The 22,891-nt window shown below is 35.1% G+C and overlaps 2 protein-coding genes and 1 long non-coding RNA gene across 3 annotated transcripts; 2 read left to right on the forward strand and 1 right to left on the reverse strand.

Annotated features, from left to right (window-relative positions):
• Positions 1 to 6,104: 6,104 nt before the first annotated feature.
• LOC104222156 (feruloyl CoA ortho-hydroxylase F6H1-3-like) lies at positions 6,105 to 8,103 on the forward strand. Its single transcript, XM_009773347.2, has 2 exons — positions 6,105 to 6,664; positions 7,343 to 8,103. The coding sequence occupies exons 1-2, from the start codon at positions 6,159 to 6,161 to the stop codon at positions 7,914 to 7,916; spliced, it is 1,080 nt and encodes a 359-aa protein (XP_009771649.1). The 5' UTR covers positions 6,105 to 6,158; the 3' UTR covers positions 7,917 to 8,103.
• Positions 8,104 to 10,344: 2,241 nt separating this feature from the next.
• Positions 10,345 to 12,567, forward strand: LOC104222155 (uncharacterized). Its single transcript, XM_009773346.2, has 3 exons — positions 10,345 to 10,428; positions 10,560 to 10,837; positions 12,088 to 12,567. Exons 2-3 carry the CDS (start codon positions 10,628 to 10,630, stop codon positions 12,565 to 12,567), a joined length of 690 nt encoding a protein of 229 aa, XP_009771648.1. The 5' UTR covers positions 10,345 to 10,428; positions 10,560 to 10,627.
• Positions 12,568 to 14,305: 1,738 nt separating this feature from the next.
• LOC104222154 (uncharacterized) lies at positions 14,306 to 17,564 on the reverse strand. Its single transcript, XR_011402261.1, has 2 exons — positions 16,794 to 17,564; positions 14,306 to 16,357 (listed from the first exon to the last, which is right to left on the reverse strand). It is a non-coding gene; the product is annotated as an uncharacterized lncRNA (long non-coding RNA).
• Between the last annotated feature and the right edge of the window lie 5,327 nt (positions 17,565 to 22,891).

Below are 22,891 nucleotides of genomic sequence, written 5' to 3' on the forward strand. Positions count from 1 at the left end.
CACGGAACTCGGGAATGCCTAACACCTTCTCCCGGGTTAACAGAATTCCTTATCCGGATTTCTGGTACGCAGACTGTAATATAGAGTCATTCTTTTCCTCGATTCGGGATTAAAATTGGTGACTTGGGACACCCTAAATCTCCCAAGTGGCGACTCTGAAATAATTAAACCAATCCCGTTTCGACTGTCCTTTAATTGGAAAAAAAAAACTCCCTACGCACCTCGCGGTGCCGGAAAAAGGAGGTGTGACACTGGGCGGCCATTCGGACAAGTGAAGCTTCCCGTTTTTCATCTAATAGTCTGAAGGCTGCAATCATGGTCTTGTTGTTTGAGCTCTCGGTGGCATGTCGAAATCTGGAACTTGGCTCTCCGACCTCGACTGGTATTAAAGCCTCGAAGCCATACACCAGAGAAAAAGGTGTCTCTCTCGTGCTTGATTTTGGAGTTGTTCGATATGCACATAGCACCTCGGGCAACATTTCTCTCCATTTCCCTTTCGCATTCTCTAACTTCTTTTTCAAGTTTTTAATGATGGTATTGTTCGTGGACTTGGCCTGACCGTTTGCACATGGGTGGTAGGGTATTGACAGGATCCTTTTGATTTTATGGTCCTCGAGGAACTTTGCTACTTTGCTTCCGATGAACTGCTTCCCGTTATCACATGTTATCTCGGAGGGAATCCCGAATCGACACATGATATGGTCCCAGATGAAGTTAATGACTTCTTTTTCTCTCATCTTCTCGAAGTCCTGCGCTTCCACCCATTTTGAGAAGTAGTCATTGATAAGTAAAATAAATCTAGCTTTACCTGGTATTGTTGGTAGGGGTCCGACGATGTCCATCCCCCATTTCATGAACGGCCATGGCGACAAGACTGAATGTAGCTGTCATCGGGTTGGTGGATCACTAGCACAAATCTCTGGCATTTACCGCATTTTCGGACAAATTCCTTAGTGTCCTTCTCCATGTTATCCCAATAGTAGTCTGCTCTGATCACCTTTCGAATTAAGGAATCGACACCGGAGTGATTTCCGCAGGTGCCCTCGTGGATTTCTCGGAGCATGTAATCTGTGTCTCCCGGTCTTAGGCATACTGCTAGGGGCCCATCAAAGGTTCTTTTGTATAGGGTTCCATTTTTGTCGAGTGAGAATCGGGCTACTTTGGTTCGTAGGGCCCTCGACTCCTTTGGGTGTGCGAGTAGCTTCCTACTTTCCAAATAATCGATATACTTATTTCTCCAATCCCATGTTAGGGTTGTGGAGTTGATCTCGGTATAGCCTTCTTCGATCACTGATTTGGATAGCTGAACAACAGCCCCGAGGAGTATGTCGTCTTCCTTGACAGATGATCCTAGATTTGCGAGGGCATCGGCCTCGCTATTCTACTCTCGAGGTATGTGGACCAGAGTCCATTATTTGAAGCGGTGCAAGGTGACTTGAATTTTGTCTAAGTATCTTTGCATCCTGTCTTCTCGAACCTCGAAGTTCCCATTTACCTGATTTACCACTAGAAAGGAATCGCATTTTGCTTCGATAACCTCTACTCCTAGGCCTTTAGCCAATTCCAGACCTGCAATCATAGCCTCATACTCGACTTTGTTGTTAGTCAACCTTGCAGTTTTTATAGATTGCCTAATCATGCCGCCCGTAGGTGGCTTCAGAACTATGCCGAGCCTGGACTTTTTCATGTTTGAGGCGCTATCAGCGAACAAGGTCCATACCTCCGAAGATGTGCCCGTTTTTAGTAGAAGTTCTTTCTCTACCTCGGGCAGTAGGGCGGGCGTAAAGTCGGCCACAAAATCTACCAGAATTTGGGACTTGATAGCCGTTCGGAGTTGATACTCAATATCATACCCCCCGAGTTCGATGGCCCAATTGGCTAGTCGGTACGATAATTCGGGCTTATGCAATATGCTTCGAAGAGGATATATCGTTAAAGCACAAATACGGTGGCATTGGAAATAAGGCTTTAATTTTTGAGATGCGCTTATCAATGCAAGAGCTAATTTTTCTAGGTGTGAATACTTGGCTTCGGCATCTCCCAGGGTCTGACTTACATAATAAATAGGGAATTTCTTACCTTGTTCTTCCCGAACCAGCACACCATTTACCTCTACCTCAGATACGGCCAGGTACAAATACAATGTTTCACCCTCCTTTGGGGTGTGGAGTAAAGGTGGGCTTGTTAGATATCGCTTCAGCTCCTCTAAGGCACGTTGGCATTCCGGAGTCCATTCGAAGCTGTTTTTCTCTTTTAGTAAGGAGAAGAAATGATGACTCCTGTCTGATAACCTCGGTATGAATCGTCCCAAGGTTGTTATCCGTCCGGTTAGCCGTTGTATGACCTTCATATTATTTACCACCGTTATTTCTTTGATGGCTTTGATTTTGTCGGGGTTGATCACAATCCCCCTGTTTGACACCATGAAGCCTAAGAATTTGCCCGAACCTACTCCGAAGGCACATTTCTTGGGATTGAGTTTCATGTTGTAGCTTTTGAGGATGTCAAATATCTCCTGCCAATGAGTCAAATGGTCATCTGCACGCTGGGACTTAACTAGCATATCATCAATGTAAACTTCCATGGATTTGCCTATTTGATGTTCGAACATCTTATTTACTAGGCGTTGGTACGTGGCTATCGCATTTTTTAGCCCGAAGGGCATCACATTGTAGCAGTACGCACCGTACTTCATGATGAATGAAGTCTTTTTCCTATCCTCGAGGTTTATCTGAATTTGATTATACCCCGAGTAGGCGTCGAGAAAGGTGAGGATCTCGTGGCCGGCCGTGGCATCGATCAAGCGATGGATGTTGGGCAACGGGAAAGAATCTTTGGGGCACGCTCTATTTAAGTCTTAAGAATCTTTGGGGCACGCTCTATTTAAGTCTTTATAATCTACGCATATTCTTAACTTATTCCCCTTTTTGGGGATGACCACCACATTGGCCAACCATTCGAGATATTTTACCTCCCTGATAGACCCTATTTTGAGGAGTTTTGTTACCTCGTCCTTGATAAACACATGTTTTACCTCAGACCGAGGTCTCTTTTTTTGCTTCACTGGTTTGAACCTGGGGTCGACACTCAGTCGATGGGTGGTTATTTTCGGCGGGATCCCTGTCATATCTAAATGGGACCAAGCAAAGCAATTGATGTTATTGATAAGAAATTGAATGAGTTTTTTAATGAGTTCGAGGGTTAATCCTGTTCCCAGGTATAACTTCCGATCTAGGAGATGCTCGATCAAAACAGCTTGCTATAGTTCTTCAATTATTGATTTTGTTACATCCGATTCTTCGGGAGCAACGAAAGTTTGGGGAGCAAGGAAATCTTCTTCATCGTCCTCAGGAGTCTGTTTGCCCTACGGCTCCTCCGAGGTGGAGGGTATAGAAGTTGGTTCCTCCCCGTGAACCGCGAACATCTCCTTTGCCGCATGTTGTTCTCCATATACCATTTTTATACTGTCTTTTGTTGGAAACTTCATCATCTGTGAAGAGTTGACGGTACTGCCCTCATGTTGTGTATCCATGGCCTTCCAAGCAATGCATTGTACCTCATGTCACCTTCGATGGCATTAAATTTGGTATTCCGAACTATATCGGACATGTTGACCGGGAGGGTGATCTCCCCCTTCGTTGCTTTGCCGGTCATGTTAAAGCCGTTGAGGACTCGGGAGGTAGTTATGATTTGATTGAGCAGTCCGAGCTGTTCTACCGCTTTCGACCTGATTACATTGGCCGAGCTACCTGGATCCACGAGTACGTGTTTAATTTGAATGTTATTCAAGAGAAATAAAATTACCAGCGCATCATTATGTGGATGAGACAAGGTCTCAAAGTCCTCTTCACTGAATCCAAGGATGTCCTCGGGCATGCGGCCTCGAATTTGCCCTTCTTTTGTAGCGGAAACTTTTATCCGCTTGATCACGGGTCCTTGAGGAACGTCGGTCCCCCCCCCAATGAACATATGGACGATGTGCTGAGGTTTTCCCATTCCGTTCCTCCCGTTTGCCTCGCTTCCTCCCGAGATAGGGGTTTCTTAGCTTCTTGTTGGTTTTTTTGGTGTATACTCCTGTTAGTGTGGGAGCTTATATCGATGTGTTGGGCGTTGCGTGGGCCCACATCCAAGGGATTGGCTCTGGTGAGTCCTCAGAGTTTCGTAGTGGTACATCGGCGCCTGGGACAACTACACCACTCTCTCAATGGTCCTCAGGACCGTTGTTTTCGGGTGCATTCACTGAGTTAACATTTTGACCTGAAATCAAAGATTCTTGGACAAGAAAAAGTATGAAGAATAACTTGTGTTTTCAGTAAATCAACACCAAAACAATCACTATTATTTTTAGCCCCACGATGGGCGCCAAACTATTTACCTTGAAAATGGTAATTACAATTAGATTTGATTTTGTCGTTCTAAAAATACATGATTTATTTTAATGCTAGTTGTTAGGCAATAGATGCTAAGTATGAGCTAAGAAAATGAGATAAGAGCTTGAGGACAGTATGCTATACAAACCGAATGGCCGCGAATCGGGGTCTCGGACCGGCCTAAGCTGGGCCTCGAGGTCGAGCTAAAGTGCTTGACCAGGGCTGATCGATGGAGGACTAACAGTCCTAAGGGCCTTGATGATGACTCTTTATGATCAATGATGAATAATAAATGAAGAACAATCAATGAAACACAATAAATGTAAGCAATAAATCAAAGGAAAGACAATGAAGAATGTTTAAGTTAGAGAGCAGAGAATGTTCTTGTTCTTGTATTGAATATCATGTGTGCAAGAAATAACAAGGGTCCCTTTTATATAAGAGGGAGAATCTCAACATGGTACATGTATAATTAATACAAAGAAAAGTAGCTGGTACATCTACTTAAAGATCCGGTACGGACTTGTACTATTCTTGCAGGTGTTGTTAGCTTTGATCACGTGCCTTGGAAATTTCCTAGTTGACCATGATAGCCATCGATTTGTACTGCCCCGAGATCGAGCATAGGGAACACTCGGGATCGAACCTCGAGTTGTGCCTCGAGCCTTCTGGGCTACGGAATATCATAACGATCATAAAAGCGGACTCTCCGATTTTAGCCGTGTACAATATCTTTTTTATTTTTTTTATCAGATCCGCCTTTATACTCTCACAATTATGTAAGAGCTACCAGTTTGTAATGACTTGACTATTTAACTAATATATAATATTCTCTTATTGGCAAGAATATAAATATTTGATAATGATAACTCACAAATATTATTGGGATGGACAGTCGATATAGAAGTGAAAAGACACTTGATCCATACCACAGGCCAGAAAAGAGGTTTTACTTAGCAATTTGCGTTGATCAGAAAAAAAATAAATTGATAATCGCATAATTAAAATCCCATAAAACATTAAGAAAAGATAGTGTTTCGAAACTCAAAAATAAGTAAGGAATTCAAAGAGAGAAAAACTTAGGGGGTGTGTGTTTGATAGAAAGAAAAAGAAAAAAAAAGTCATTTTCTGATAACTATTCAACAAAAAATATTTTTGCTTTGAAAAATGTGTAGTATTAAAAGCGACAAATACGACTTTTTCACTTATGTTTTTCCTATAAAATCCTTTTGAAATTGTTTCTGTGCCAATTAGATGCAGTCTTACATAAATAGTAATTCCTCAAAGAAAAAGATAATCCTAGCATATGATATCTGAATTTCAATGTTGTCATCTACAAAAGAATCATTAAGACAAATAGGTTTTTTTATAAAGAGTTTTAAAAAAATAAAAGAAATGGAAGTATGTTCTCCAACAACCCATTCAAGACCAAGATTGGCAATTTTCCAAAAGGCAGAAACCATCATTATTGTCAATGAAATCAAAATTTAAACAGCAATTCTCCTTGCTAATAAACTTTGGGAACTTTAATTAGGACTCTTTTTTTTTTGGAATTCCACCAGAAAAAACTAATTAAACGCGCCATTCAAAGACTGCAATCTGATTAGGCCAATTATAAAAGTTTTACAGTTGAAATTTGACTTTCATATCTCAAATAGTTGACTCTTATTCCCCCACAATGCCTATAAATAAACTACTCTCAAATACAAAATTTTCATCAAGAACAAGCTTTTAGATATACATAAACCTTCTTTTAATTTTTTGCCTTCATATATATAACTTTTAACAATGGTTGCACACTTGTCCAAAATTCTTTCAAACTCCAAAAATGTCTTCGATTTTGTTGTCAATGAAGGAAATGGAGTTAAGGGTCTTTCTGATATGGGAATTCAAACACTTCCTCATCAATATATTCAACCACTTGAAGAACGAATCACTACAAGCACTGTAATAACCGATGATTCTATCCCTATAATCGACGCCTCTAATTGGAATGATCCAAAGGTGGCTGAGCAGATTTGCATGGCAGCACAAAACTGGGGTTTCTTTCAAATTATCAATCATGGTGTTCCTATTGAAGTTCTTGATAACATAAAGGAGACAAGTCATCGTTTTTTTAGTTTACCAGCTGAGGAAAAGAAGATGTATTCGAAAGAGGATTCGATTTCGAGTAATGTTAGGTATGGAACAAGCTTTACTCCTGAAGCTGAGAAAACTTTAGGATGGAGAGATTACCTTTCTCTTGTTCATGTTTCTGATGATGAAGCTGCTGAGTTTTGGCCTCCTCCCTGCAGGTAAGGCTTCTTAATTCTCTTTTAAACATAAGTTTAAATTCTATATACTGATAGCGTAAAATGATGTTACAGTATCAAGTCGTACAAAAACGAACTACAGATTACCCTCCGTAATAAATGGGACTAGTAACAGGGAAAATAAAACATGTCACTTGCTATATAAGATGTTAAAACACATGATCGTACCGTAAAAATAATCTCTATGTTTTCAGTGTATAGGCTAAGAGTCCGTTTGGCCATGAAATATTTTTTACTTTTTTTCAAAAATAAATTTATTTATTTTTTCGAAATCAATGTTTGACAATAAAATTTCCTATTTTCACTTGAAGATGAATTTTGGAATTTTTCGAAAATTTGAAAAACTCCAAAAGACTGTTTTTTAAAATTTTTATTGAGAACACTCACAAAAATTCAATAACAACCCAAAGTTATATTCATGTTCGAACAAAAATCTAAAATTTTCAATTATCATTTTCACTTAAATTTTTTTTTTTCACTTTTTGGAATTTTACAATTCTTATGTCCAAACACCCACTAAATTCTTTAAATATATTTATGTGCATTTTTTCTTGTAAAATCTTCCTCTTACACTTTTCTCTTTTTTCTGAAAAAAAAAAGAATTGTACGTAAAACATCCTATATGAGTACTTACAATGAATTTTCTCTCTACTCTTCTAGGGAAGAAGCACTTGAATACTTGAAGAGGTGTGATCCTGTTATAAGGAAGATTCTGAAGGTGCTAATGGGAGGATTGAATGTGAAAACAATTGATGAAGAGAAAGAGGATTTCTTAATGGGTTCAAAGAGAATAAACTTCAACTACTACCCAAAATGTCCCAACCCTGAGCTTTCTGTCGGGGTAGCACGTCACTCTGATATATCAACAATCACTTTCCTCCTTCAGGATGAAATCGGTGGACTATACGTGAAAAAACTCGATAGTAATGCTTGGATTCACGTCCCTCCCATTAACGGGGCTCTAGTTATTAATATTGGTGACGCGCTTCAAATAATGAGCAATGACAAATACAAGAGCGTTGAACATCGTGTGATTGCTAATGGGAGCAAGAATAGGGTTTCTGTGCCCATTTTCTTGCATCCAAAGCCTTCAAGAGTTATTGGTCCTTTGCGAGAAGTGTTAGAGAAAGGGGAGAAACCAATTTACAAGCAAATTTTGTATGCTGATTACACCAAGATTTTCTTCAGCAAAGGTCATGATGGAAAGGACACAATAGAATGTGCAAAGATATAGAGACAATATGTTCACAATCTCCACTTATATATATATATATATATATATATATATATATATATTGCTAATAGAGTGCATGTACTTCTGCATAAGAATTTTACAACATTTTTAAAATTATTAGATTATATACTGAAAAAGCAAATATATGAATCTTGTACTGATCAGTTAAGAAGTATAATTCTTCAGAATAATTGACCTTTTTCTAGGAACTTTAGTAATAGGTGTTGGAATAATTTTTCTTTTTGCTTTTGGTTTTTTTTTTCCTAAATAAACAACATAGACTTGATTCCCGTGACGACAGACTTTTAGGACAGATTCTCATTCATTTTTCTTTCTCCTCCTAATTTTTCTTTTTCTTTTTTGTTTTAAATGGAGGGGATATCGATGTGTGGTTGCGACTTGAAGCTATTTTCTTAATTCTTTTTGTTTACAATTGATAGCAGAATTGAATTGGATACAATAACCAAAAATGGGATAGAAGCAATAAATTAACTCCATGAGATAGGAGGACAAATATAGAAGGGGATATCTGGAATTCAATAAAATTATGAAGATTCAACACAACTTCAAGCATAGGTAGCTTGAGTCTTTGTTAGAATCAAACAATCACCTCAAACCCAAAGACAATTCAACCAGTCAAATCCAAGCACCATAAGCAAAAATCCTACTAATTATATCATTTATAAGCAGGAGTTCTATTAAAAAAGATGAAAAGAAATACGTTAGCCCTCCATTTTATAGAAAAGTCACAATTTTTCTGGCGATTTTGTCGACGACAGCATTTTGGGCTGGATTGGCTAATCTAACCCACCCTTTTTCTGTAATTGAGTTTTCTCTTATTACTATTACCAAGATTAGACTACGATTTAGTAATATACCTGTAGGAAATATTGGGTCCTTTCATAAGGGTGCTCTAAAGCCTAATAGGGTTATTAGTTAACTATGATATTCCCTATATAAGTACACTTAGTGTGTACACTAAAATAAAACTCTGAGATGTATTAGGCGCAAACATATTACCTGGGGAATTACCTGAGGAAATAATCGGCAAATCCTCTATCCGTAGGTGAATTCGTAGGTAAAAGAAAAAAAAAATCATTTGTGAGTTGGCAAAAAACTCCCCAGGTAACGGTCATGCGGAGTTTGCTGCGAATTATTTCATGGGGATGTACCTGGGGATTTATTTTTCCTGGGGAATTACCTGGGGTTATCTTTCTACGGTTTTACATGGGAAATATTTCCTGGGGAATTACCAGGGGATTTATTGTTTGGGTTTTACCTGCGAATATTTTCATAGGAATTCTTTACTAGGGATTTACCTGTGATTTATTTACCTTTTACCTGCGTATTTATTTACCCGAGGAAATTTGCTTGGGAATATCTTGAAGCGGTTTCACCTAAATATTTTCATAGCGAAATACTCGAGGATTTAATTTCTTGTGTAATTAGTTGGGGATTTGTGTATTGCGAGTTTAGCTAGAACATTTTTCTTGGTGATTTAGCTGAGGATTCCATCACTCCGGGATTTATCTTTTTTCTTGCATAATGACTTACTTGCTCCGAGCTTGAGTCATAGTACTTTCTTTGAAAATCACATATGTTGTATTGAGAATTTTATTACTTACTGAATTATTTTTGCATCGATTTGAAATTTATTAATTATCTCTTTGTGGTTAAGTTTATTATCTCTACTTCTTAAGCTTATTAATTTAGCTATGCATATATCACTGCAAATAAAAAAATTATACCAAGCTAATCAGAGGGCATGAGAATAAGTTAAAAGTAATAGTAACGAATTATTTTATCTTAAGTATAAGATAAATTAAAATATATGCTTGGAAGACAATTATCATACTGAAGAAGTTCGATCATAGACAAAAGTGTATAGATTTATTCTATGTACATATTTTTTATATGTCCCCAATATCTTTTTTACATGACCTTAGCTAGATCATATTCAGTATTATGGACGATAAATGCTCATCTTTGTGTAGGTAATGAATGCGAGAAAGATAGCAATTGCATAAACGTAGCGATTTCGAGAAAATCATGGGGTACACACAAATTTAAGAAATATTTCAATTTGATTTTTCAGAGTCTAGCTACAGAATATTTTTTGTGGGAAGAAGTTAGGAATGACTTAGTTATATTGAAAAAGTAATATTTTTGAAAAAAATAGTTTTGTCAAGCATACATATCTAACATATCAGTCGAAAATTAATCAAAATAGCTGTCAATTCCACATGCACGGTTAAGGTAAATGTTGTTTAGCTCTGTCATAGAACAAGTTTTATTGAAAAGGACTGATGGTTACTACAAGAGTTCAGTTTACTCATATTTAATATAGTGCTTTTTAAATATCTCAATAAATGTATTGCTGCAAATTTTCGTTCACTGGTTCGATATTTGTTCCCTTTGTGATAGAGCAGTAAATGAATGTCCTGTAGGCTAATTGTACAAGTTCTCTCCTCTATTCTTGCTGTAAGGCTTCAGCAAATCACACAATTAGCATGTGAGTCTGTATCTAAGTGAGAAGAGTTTGAGTCACCCCACTTGTTGGATTATACTTTTTTGTTATTGTTGTTGTTGTTGTTGTTGGTTTGAGATTGTATGGCTAATGCAATTTTTATTTGAAACATGCAGAAAAAATTCAGATGGCTCCCTCACTATAATCAAGCTATGACAATTTTGAGAAAAGAGCAGCTGCAAGAATGACCCAACTTTTTCAAGATGTTAGAAAACAATTGCCTGTGAAACCAAATTGGATGGGGGATGATGTATTCAAGGAGATAAAGGAGTATTGGGAGTCTCCTGAATTCAAGTCAAAGTCCGAACAAAACAAAATGAATCGTGATTCAAATGACGGCACCTCAGTTCATACAGGTGGTTGTATACCTCATCGAGTGATTTGGAATAGAATGGTAATATATAGATCTTTTTAAATTATTTCTTCAAGAAAATAATATCATATTCAGTGTTAGTAACATAGTATTTTCATTTATTTTCAGAAGGAAGCTTCTGGAAAAGATCCTTCAATTGCGGAATTTTATTTTTAGACTCATCGCACAAAAAAAGAAAAATGTTGGGTAAATGAGAAAGCTGAAACTGCTTATTTAAGTGTTCCTTCTGTTACTTCTTTCCGAACCAATACCTCACTATCAACAGTATGAGCACATATGTCAAGGCTTTAGAAATAAATTGCCTTAGTTATGAAACTAGATAGTAAGTCTAAAATCGGTTATATCTTAAAGTGAAGTTCGACCTTTGGGGTCGGGTCTGTTTTAGTGTTGCTGAGCAATCTCATATCCTATCGCCTTGGGTAGCAGAGTCTCTGCAATTACCACATGGGATTGGCCATGAGAACTATATTTTTCATTTATTTTTCCTTTTATGGATCATATTAACTTATACTATGTTGAAGAATGCTACTTTTAAAAAATAAAGTTACTTGTGTAGAAAATTTAAAGCCCTACTGTTACTTAGCCTCCGTCACTTCTCTATCAATGTCAATGAATCTGATAATCATACAAAATTTAAGAATGAATAAGAAGGAAACTAATGAAGAACCTGATATATTTTTGTTGGCTTTTTCTTTCCTTCCAATCAGGAAACTGATGAAGAACCTTATAACCTAACAACAGTAACAAAATAAGAAGGAAAAAACAGGTTGATATGCAAGGACATGACAAATGACACAATTTTCTTTCTTTGTGATAATTAAAAACTATGATGATTCTTCAGTAAAATGCAAAATGGTACTTTTTAAACTTCTTAAAGAAGTTTGTCTCTTCAGTGATTTCGTCACCAGCTTCTTCCTGCAAGCTCATAATGAACCCCAAGAAAACAATAGTGAATTTTCAGAACTTATGAGAGCAGGGAACTACTTTATCTAGTAATAAAAAGATAAAACCACAACAATTTGACCTCTTTTCTTACCTAAGCATAAAAGGATGCTAAGTTTCAGAATTTAATTTAAGTTTATTGAAAAACTATTTGACATCTGTATTACCTCTCTCCTGTAGTTGCAGCTAAATTCAGATCCATGCATTATCATTTTATGACACTGAATTATTTCATTTTGTTGATTATTGATTGGCTGCTGGTCATTCAGTTTTGCAAGTTCAGCTGAATCAGAGAGATATAATATTTGTAATAACTTATTTTGGTGCAGAATAATTTTGAAAAAAAAAAACAAGAACTCTCAGCTTCTCAAAGTGCATCAACTGAGGTAGGAGACACTAATTCAGCAAGCCAATTAAGTGAAATGGATATTTGGGTGCAATCTGTTGGTGGAATGAAAAAAGGAAGGGTTGCAGGCCTTGGTTCTTTGGGTCGATCTGTAAAACCACTTAAGCATTCGACATCTACTTTATCAGGAGAAATTGATGAGATAATTAAATCTCAAGTGCATGCTTCCAATGCTGACTTATATGCTCAGTTGCAAGAAGAGCGGCGCAAAAATAAAAAGATGAGGAAAGAATTAGACTTATTAAAGAAGTATGTGAATTTCAACACATCATCTTCAAATGAGTTATCGTCTCAAGAAGACAGTCAAGGATCTGAGAATAAAAGCGATGATGACTCCGATAATGTGAATGAAAGTGGTTCTAACCATGGTAATGTGAATGAAAGTGACTATAATCTTGATTGAGATGTTCATTAGACTATTAAGTTTCACATTTGAGACATTTTGGTTTTTGATTAAGGATTATATGATATTACATTAACGTTATGAATTATGTTTTTTCTTTGTTATAATTATATTAGACGTGTGTTGAATGATTATGATAATATAGTTGAATTGTACGAATATAAGCTAGAATAAATTTAAAAACATCCTGAAAATGCATAGATTACTTGCGAATTTTCATGGGAAAATCTTTTCAAACGCGTCAATTTTATATGGTAAATTTCCCTATAAAAAAATTACATGGGGATTTTTTTTACCAATATTACATACGAATTTTCCTACGAAAATATCATTTATGGATTTTCTTGGGGATTTCAAATAATTCTTCTGTTTCATTGGAAATCTTACATGGTGATTTACCTACGAATTATTACTTGGGAACTTTGCTGGGGTTTTACATGCAACATTTTTATGGAAATTTTCTTGCGAAAATGTGCTCCTGCGGATTATACCTGGGGCTTTCCAAAGAATTTTCCTACGGAAATATTCACAAGAAAATCCCTTTTGTCCATAAATTTTCACCTCAATTTCCTACAAGACTTACTTAAGGATTTTCATAGGGAATTACATGCGGATTTCTTCCTACAAAAATTCCCAAGAAAAATCCCTTTTTTACGAATTTTCGGCAAAATATTATTGCGATTTTTTTGAGAAGTTTCGCAGATAATTCCGCAAGTAAGTTACATAGGGATATAAAATCCCCAGGTAGATTACCTGGGGATATTTTAATTCCCAGGTAATAATTACCTACGAAGGTTTTTCCAACGGATTTAATTTGGTAGGAAATTCCGCAGCAAATCAAAGTACCTACGCATTTGTTCATCTTATCCCTTGGAAAATCCCCAGGTAATCAGCAATTTTCTTGTAGTGACCGCGCCACTGCTACGGGCACTGCCAAAGAATGGTGTTATTTTATAAATTAAAAAAAAAAGGAAAAGAAAAAGGAGAAACTAGAGCTTCTTTATGAAAGCGACAGAATAATGTAGCGAATCCCACGGTGGATTCGCCATTGAAACAGGAAAGAAAAATGAAAGAAAGAGAAAGAAATTAAAAGATAAAATTCAGATTTTCATTCAAGACCTTTCTTACGATATCCTACTAGTGAATATAAAGAAGACTAATAAAAGGAGTCCACTTATAATTCTAATTCTTAAAGGAATATTGTGCAAATACTTAAAGTTCCTAAAGGCCCAGAACGTGACATTCCACCCTCCTTTAAATCAACCTTGTCCTCAAGGTTGGAAATGAAAATCCAGAAATGGAGAACTAAATCAATACCCACAATGTGCTCGACTTTGAAAACTTCCCATTGGTAGAAACTAAAATTCCTCTATAGGCTCCATTTCTCATCAATGCTCCGTCGACTCTTAATGCTAAAACACATTTTATATGCAGCAGAAGTATAACCAAGAATGCTACCACCAAATCATAAGTAGCTATTATGATGACTAATTATTTTTGAAGAACCTCACTAATTGATGTACCATAAGTGTCCCCTACATGATGATGAATAAAACTAGTTCCACTAATTTCTCTGGTAGAATGTACTAGCTCCACCCTTAAGTTATCAACTTGGCCAAAGTATAGGAAATTCTCATATTCTTGTCCAGTTGGTCTCATTATGCTTATGGTGCCAAAATGTTTCTTAGCAATGGATGAGATTACTGCAACTTGAATCTTGTGCAAATTTTCAAGCATATAGTAATCGGTTTTATGTATAGCCGCCAAGATGAATGATAGAATAGTTGGTTCTATCCATGGAACTTCCCATGGAGTTTCAAACATAGGTTTAAGACTAATGAGTATCGCAGAAAGATCCTTTAAAGACTCTGCTGAAAAGATCTTCTTCGAAACATAAAAGACCAATGCATTTATAGGTTGAAGGTAGCTAGCGCTAGAACAAGATCCGTCTTCCTTGGACAAAATACTGGTATTAATATCTCCTCCACCAGGATCACAGAAGAAAATGCTTATCTCGTTCATGTTGTGTTCTTCTCCCAGCTCTAATGACATTTTCAGCAAAATTAGAGCTAAAACTTTGAGAATCACTGCATATACTGGAAGTAGATCACCAATAACTGGCTGGAAAAATAACAGAACCGTCACCAAGCTAGGTTTACTTGCACTATCAAATAACATACACACTTTACCCTCAAGGTACAAATAGTTTGAAATGCACCAGAGAACAAAAGTTAACTCTCCCTCCATAGACATTCCTTCAAATAAAATATGGTTGACAATAATATTGATCCACCAGAAAAAGAACAGAGTCCAGGAGTGGAGCACAAGTTTGCTCGACTTGTATAAACCATCAAGTATGAAGGGCTCTCAGTACAACTGAACAGATATTGTGAGTATCTAATCACCTCAGTTAAAATCCAATCAAAAAACCTTAATAGTAAAGGCAATCTATGTACCTCAAGAATTTCATAAACCAAGGCTGATAGAAGGAGAGCTCTTCCACCCTATTGCTCGATAGGAAGTGATACACTTTTTGCAACAATCCCTACAGTTACATGAGTAACTTCCAAGAATGTGCAACTTTCCGGTAACCCCATTTCTTCTCTTGCATGAGCATTCTTCTGAAAACAATTAAGTGCCTTTAGTCTTCCATTTTCCATTATAGAGATCCACTCTGTAACACATTCTATAATAGAAACCCAACTTGTTGCATACCACCGCTTAAGACCTTTGATGGCACTAACATTAATTTTTCCTGAACAAACTTGACATTAGTGCACAAAGCTTTCCTAGGGCCATTAAGAGAACACGAAGTAAGGAGGGGGACTTCCTTATATAACACAATAGGCAATTCAAAATGAACATTAGTTGGATATAAACTGAAGATGCGCTTGAGTTTGACTGACAAGGATGGTACAAGGAGAACAATATTTTTCACTTTTCCTATGAAGTAAACCAAGTGTACATCTCTAGATTTATTTCCCTTGCGCAAAGGAGAAATAATCTTTCCTATTTTCTCAGCAACTGGAAACATATCATCACTTAGCATCTTCTCGAGAAAAGTAGAAGCCCGGTCATAAGTTGAACGCCTACAAAGAGGCAATCTTGAAAACAGAGCAATCAATTCATTGAAAATCTCTGAATACTTAAGATCTCATTATCCTCCACCAAATTCCAAAAAGCATAAGCATCCCCACATTCCATACAAATTACGGTAACCAACTACTCTATTGCTCTCCTCGTCCATGAAAACTAGGGTTTCGTCAAAATTCATTTGAATAAGGAAATTACCCTGGGAACATAGGGTGTCTCCAGCACTCTCACAAGCTCCTCACTTAAAATACAACATGATTTCCTCCCGACTAGACTGTCTAGATCTATGAACAATACAATACTCTGCAACAGGGACCAAATACCCTCCAATTTCTCCAAATTTACTTCAATTACTCCTCCTCTTTTTTATCATCTTCCACTACAACCTCATTATCTCAAAAATCATAACTATTGTTAGTTGCAATGTTATCCTCAATTTCATCAAAGACAGAGGAGCTTCCATTGGAATCTGACGAAATGGCTCCAAAATTATCCCCTATTTCGTTGATGCCGACAAACTTAATAGAGACATCTCCCCTACTTTCAAAGTTTTTCTCATCTTCATGTTTTTCGGAATCCACAATTTCGAAGATAAATGAAGGATTGAGATATTGATAATCATCCCCTGACATTTCATTCCCAAGAACAAAATTCTTGGCCTCCAAATGACCATTGTTAGAATTGAGATCAATGTCATCTGGCACAAAGAAAAATCACCAAAAATAATTTTAGATTGTAGTTATTGCTTGACAATTGGACCGTTAACATCCATTTCACAAACATGGAATGAAGCATCAAAGTTCTGGAACCACTGCAACTGTGTAAAACTATACTGAAACATGCCACTTGTTTTGTTATATTGAGGACTTTCATCAAACACATGGTTTCCATTATTTTTAGAAGTTTTCTCATTTCTTCTTACTAACCCAAGTTCAACCCCTCCAGTTTTATCTTGTTGAGGACTTTTGTCGATACATATGGTCGCCGCTGCTACCCAAAACTATAGCATTTTCATCATCAGATTTCAATGGTGGTCCATCATCAAGACCGTGGTAAGTGAGGTCAAACGATACCACATATAAAGGAAAAATAACAGACTCACTAGAACTATTTTTTGTTAAATCAAGTGTTACCTTGGTGTCTAGTTCATTAGTGCTCGCTTTGAGCAAGCAAGTAGACTCCGTCAAAGCCGCCGAAGCTGGGGAACCTCCATTAAAATTGATATTAGGGTAATCTAGAGAAGCGGCAGTCCATTTTAGATAGGCTTCACACTCACTCTGAAACTGCTCTGACCGGCGAATGTTCTCTCGCACCAACGAGAGAATTTCATCGAAGATAGACTGTTCATTGCTGATTAGGCTAGGTTCAGTTGAAATATGTTGCTCAGTCTCACCATCATGAACCTCGTATGGATTATATGAAACATGTGAATGGATATAGAAATACTGATTTTGGTAACTCCATGAAAGCTGCTCGGAACTTAAGCGTGGAAGAAATGGGTCTGCTCGTTCGTAGGAATTTTGCGAGTGGGAGTAATAGTGAATAGGCAATGCGGAATCGGGTTCGAGAAATATTGGCTATGATATCAATTGTAGAGAATTGCACGGTGGATTCGCCATTAAAACAGGAAAGAAAAATGAAAGAAAGAGAAAGAAAATTAAAGATAAAAATTCAAATTTTCAGACCTTTCTTACAATATCCTAGTGAATATAAAGAAGACTAATAAAAGGAGTTCACTAATAATTCTAATTCTTAAAGGATTATTATGCAAATGCTTAAAGTTTCTAAAGGCCCAGAACGTGACAAATAACAATAGAAAGAAGAGAAACAAAGATTTCTCTGTTCCAAATATTGATGGAGCTTTGTGCTCCAGTAAAGAAAGATGACGGCTGAAATTTGCAAGATAGAAGAAGTAGTAAAACTTAGTTTTCCTCCTAAAAGGTCAAAGTCTATGTAACTATTTTATAAAATAAACTTGGGCTTCTTGTTGCTTCTTCAAAAGCAAGTGGATAGAATTATTAATTAACGGGGCTAAAGGCCCACTTGATGTTGTCTTGCATTTTTTAGAGGCTTTTTCGTATATATGGTAAAACTATATTACCAAATATGTTCATAGTTTGCTTATTACCCTTCATGCTAATAGTATTTCTACCTAATATATACAATGCATTAAATAATAAATCACTGTAGCTTTATGATTCCTTATTTTGCGCGCTAAAAAAGGGGAACTAAATATTTTCCAGATCTTCCCCAACGCAAATCACGCACATTCCATAATTATCGTCGGCTTCACTTTGATCTTCCACAACGCAGAACAAGATTTTCCATACTCTGTTTTTGCGATACACTCTGTTTCCAGAAATTCTCTCTACATCTCTCTTTATTTCTCAATCGCAAATTTCAGTAATACAAAGTTAATGAAAAGAGAGCAGCAATTCCACCATTGACAACCATTAAAAAGCTTGAAAGCTTTGAATTCAAATTTGGGTTTTCAAAAATCATTATTTGTTTGGATTGGGTGTTGTTGAAAATAATTGAGAATATGGTTTGGAGTTTATATCTCAATTTTGAGGGGTTTTGGTGAAGATTAGACTTGGTTTTGACTGAATTTCAGATTAAAACTTGAAGAAAGAAGAAGAAGAAGAAGAAGAAGAAGAAGAAGAAGAAGAAGAAGAAGAAGAAGAAGAAGAAGAAGAAGAAGAAGAAGAAGAAGAAGAAGAAGAAGAAGAAGAAGAAGAAGAAGAAGAAGAAGACATATTGCAAAAATTGTAGAAAAATTATAGATAAATTATAGAATGTTATTTATTTATTTATCTTTTATTCATTTACCTATTGTATGAAAGTTGAACAATATTGTATAAAAATTGTATTAAAGTGGATGATTTAGTACTGTTTTGGACAAAAATATGTTTTAAAAATGCGAAAGATGCATTTCAGGGGAAGCATGTCGGTTCCAAATATGTACCCAGTTTGTAGATATTTGTAGATAAATTGTAGATTATTTATATTCTGATTGTAGATGCTTTATTTTCTGTTTTCACAAATAAAAAACGGCTAAAACTTCTACAAATCTTCTGAAAAAACGCAATTATGTCAAAAATCCCAATTAAACTACAATCAAATGGGAATTGGGATATTAAAATTCAATATACCCAGTTTATAGATATTTTGTAGATGAATTGTAGATTATTTGTATTATGATTGTAGATGCATTGTTTGTTGTTTTCACAAATCAAAAACGACAAACTTCTACAAAATCTTCTACAAAAAACGCAATTATGTTGAAAATACCAATTAAGCTATTGAATGAGAGTTGGGATATTAAAATTCAATGTACCCAGTTTGTAGATATTCTGTAGATAAATTGTGGATTATTTGTATTCTGATTGTAGATGCATTGTTTTCTGTTTTCACAAATCCAAAATGACTAAAACTTCTACAAAATCTTCTGCAAAAACGTAATTATGTCGAAAATACCAATTAAGCTATAATTGAATAGGAATTGGGATATTAAAATTCAATGTACCCAGTTTGTAGATAAATTGTAGATTATTTGTATTCTGATTGTAGATGCTTTGTTTTCTGTTTACACAAATAAAAAACGTCTAAAACTTCTACAAATCTTCTGCAAAAAACAGTCTATAATTTATCTACAATTGCTGCAATATAATGTATGTCATGTCTTCTTCTTCTTCTTCTTCTTCTTCTTCTTCTTCTTCTTCTTCTTCTTCTTCTTCTTCTTCTTCTTCTTCTTCTTCGAGTTTCAATATGAAATTCAGCCAAAACCAAGTCTAAATCTTCACCAAAACCCTCAAAATTGAGATATAAACTCAAAAACATATTCCCAATTATTTACAACAACACCCAATCAAAAAATATAATGATTTTTGAAAACCCAAATTTGAATTCAAAGCTTCAAAGCTTTTTAATGGCTGTCAATGGTGGAATTGCTGCTCTCTTATCTCTTTGAAGGTTTGTTCTTCTTCATTGAGAAAATTTGAAGCTGAAGGTAAATGGGAATTGTTTTAGATATTGGGATATTAAAATGGGAATTGGGATATTAAAATTCAATATACCCAGTTTATAGATATTTTGTAGATGAATTGTAGATTATTTGTATTATGATTGTAGATGCATTGTTTGTTGTTTTCACAAATCAAAAACGACAAACTTCTACAAAATCTTCTACAAAAAACGCAATTATGTTGAAAATACCAATTAAGCTATTGAATGAGAGTTGGGATATTAAAATTCAATGTACCCAGTTTGTAGATATTCTGTAGATAAATTGTGGATTATTTGTATTCTGATTGTAGATGCATTGTTTTCTGTTTTCACAAATCCAAAATGACTAAAACTTCTACAAAATCTTCTGCAAAAACGTAATTATGTCGAAAATACCAATTAAGCTATAATTGAATAGGAATTGGGATATTAAAATTCAATGTACCCAGTTTGTAGATAAATTGTAGATTATTTGTATTCTGATTGTAGATGCTTTGTTTTCTGTTTACACAAATAAAAAACGTCTAAAACTTCTACAAATCTTCTGCAAAAAACAGTCTATAATTTATCTACAATTGCTGCAATATAATGTATGTCATGTCTTCTTCTTCTTCTTCTTCTTCTTCTTCTTCTTCTTCTTCTTCTTCTTCTTCTCTTCTTCTTCTTCTTCTTCTTCTTCTTCTTCTTCGAGTTTCAATATGAAATTCAGCCAAAACCAAGTCTAAATCTTCACCAAAACCCTCAAAATTGAGATATAAACTCAAAAACATATTCCCAATTATTTACAACAACACCCAATCAAAAAATATAATGATTTTTGAAAACCCAAATTTGAATTCAAAGCTTCAAAGCTTTTTAATGGCTGTCAATGGTGGAATTGCTGCTCTCTTATCTCTTTGAAGGTTTGTTCTTCTTCATTGAGAAAATTTGAAGCTGAAGGTAAATGGGAATTGTTTTAGATATTGGGATATTAAAATGGGAATTGGGATATTAAAATTCAATATACCCAGTTTATAGATATTTTGTAGATGAATTGTAGATTATTTGTATTATGATTGTAGATGCATTGTTTGTTGTTTTCACAAATCAAAAACGACAAACTTCTACAAAATCTTCTACAAAAAACGCAATTATGTTGAAAATACCAATTAAGCTATTGAATGAGAGTTGGGATATTAAAATTCAATGTACCCAGTTTGTAGATATTCTGTAGATAAATTGTGGATTATTTGTATTCTGATTGTAGATGCATTGTTTTCTGTTTTCACAAATCCAAAATGACTAAAACTTCTACAAAATCTTCTGCAAAAACGTAATTATGTCGAAAATACCAATTAAGCTATAATTGAATAGGAATTGGGATATTAAAATTCAATGTACCCAGTTTGTAGATAAATTGTAGATTATTTGTATTCTGATTGTAGATGCTTTGTTTTCTGTTTACACAAATAAAAAACGTCTAAAACTTCTACAAATCTTCTGCAAAAAACAGTCTATAATTTATCTACAATTGCTGCAATATAATGTATGTCATGTCTTCTTCTTCTTCTTCTTCTTCTTCTTCTTCTTCTTCTTCTTCTTCTTCTTCTTCTTCTTCTTCTTCTTCTTCTTCTTCTTCTTCTTCTTCTTCTTCGAGTTTCAATATGAAATTCAGCCAAAACCAAGTCTAAATCTTCACCAAAACCCTCAAAATTGAGATATAAACTCAAAAACATATTCCCAATTATTTACAACAACACCCAATCAAAAAATATAATGATTTTTGAAAACCCAAATTTGAATTCAAAGCTTCAAAGCTTTTTAATGGCTGTCAATGGTGGAATTGCTGCTCTCTTATCTCTTTGAAGGTTTGTTCTTCGTCATTGAGAAAATTTGAAGCTGAAGGTAAATGTGTGTATGAATTTTGAAGATTTGACTTCAATTTTGATTGATTTTAGAAGAAAAAAGCTTGAAATTGGACGTTAATGGAAGGAGTTACATATGTTTCTCTGGTTTTAGCAGAGGGAATAATGGGTTTGAAACGTGGGTGTGGGGAGATACTGGGTGAGGGTGTGAGTTTGGGAGAGAGAAACGTGTGTGTGTGTGGGGGGGGGGATTTGGAGGAATATACGGTAACGTTAATTAAGGAGTAATATACGGTACATTAATTGTACAGTTAAAACATATTATAGTATAAAATTGGTAATTAGGTATACTAAATGTAATTAAATCAAACCTTAAACATTGAGGGTAATATAATTTCCTATATGGAATAAGAATGTAAAAATTCCTTTTTTTTATTTGGTAGAACTATTTAGTTGGGTTTAAGAGGTTTCATGGGCCTCTTTCTATGATGGCAGATTTAAGTCAAGGGCTAAAGGCCCACATTCATATGTCATATTTAATTTAGGGGTTTTGGCATTGTATGTCAACCTAAACTAATAAATGGCATAAAAAAGCCCTAACTTATTGTTATTGGCATCTTATGGCCTACATTTGTGTTTTAATTTAAAAATATTTTTTTGTATAATTAACTAGGTTAGAGCTTCTTCCCGTAAATTACTTTCTCTCTATCTCTCTATCTCTCTCTCTTCTCTATATCTCCTCATTCTCTCTCTTGACACCAGAATATTTTAGAGCAATTGGCATAAATAAATGCCCAAAAGAATGAATCAATCACGAAACTGAATTTTCGCCTGTTTTCGAAGTTATCGCAAGTTTTTTTTCCCATTCTCACTTAGCATTAATGGACCGAATCAGGCCAACTTTCTACAAATTTGCACAAAAAAATTATCTAGAAAAGAAATATTCTGTTTTGAATCGAAAGAGGAATGAATTTGAGTGATTATACACATTCCAAGTTTTTTGAACTATCAAATTTAAGTGAATGCAGATCTCAGTGTATATCAACTGATATATCAATATATATCAGTTTGTATATATGTTTATTTCATGTATATCATGCATATTTATATACATGTCTATGTATATCAATAAAAATATTGTGTGATATACACTAACATGCAATGTAATATATATGTCTATGTATATCAATGAAAATCTTGTGTGATATACACTGATATATAACAGCCAAAATACGTATTGGTGATTATTTGCGAAATGTATTCACAATTTTATTGTCGCTCTTTGTGTATATCAAAATAAATATAAAATTTAATTTGCCTTCTTTGTATATCCAAACTATGAATTTATAAATATAGTTATTCAAATTTTTTTTGTTATGTCA

This window comes from Nicotiana sylvestris, chromosome 9 (genome assembly GCF_000393655.2).
Source record: "Nicotiana sylvestris chromosome 9, ASM39365v2, whole genome shotgun sequence".
Taxonomy (NCBI): Eukaryota; Viridiplantae; Streptophyta; class Magnoliopsida; order Solanales; family Solanaceae; genus Nicotiana; species Nicotiana sylvestris.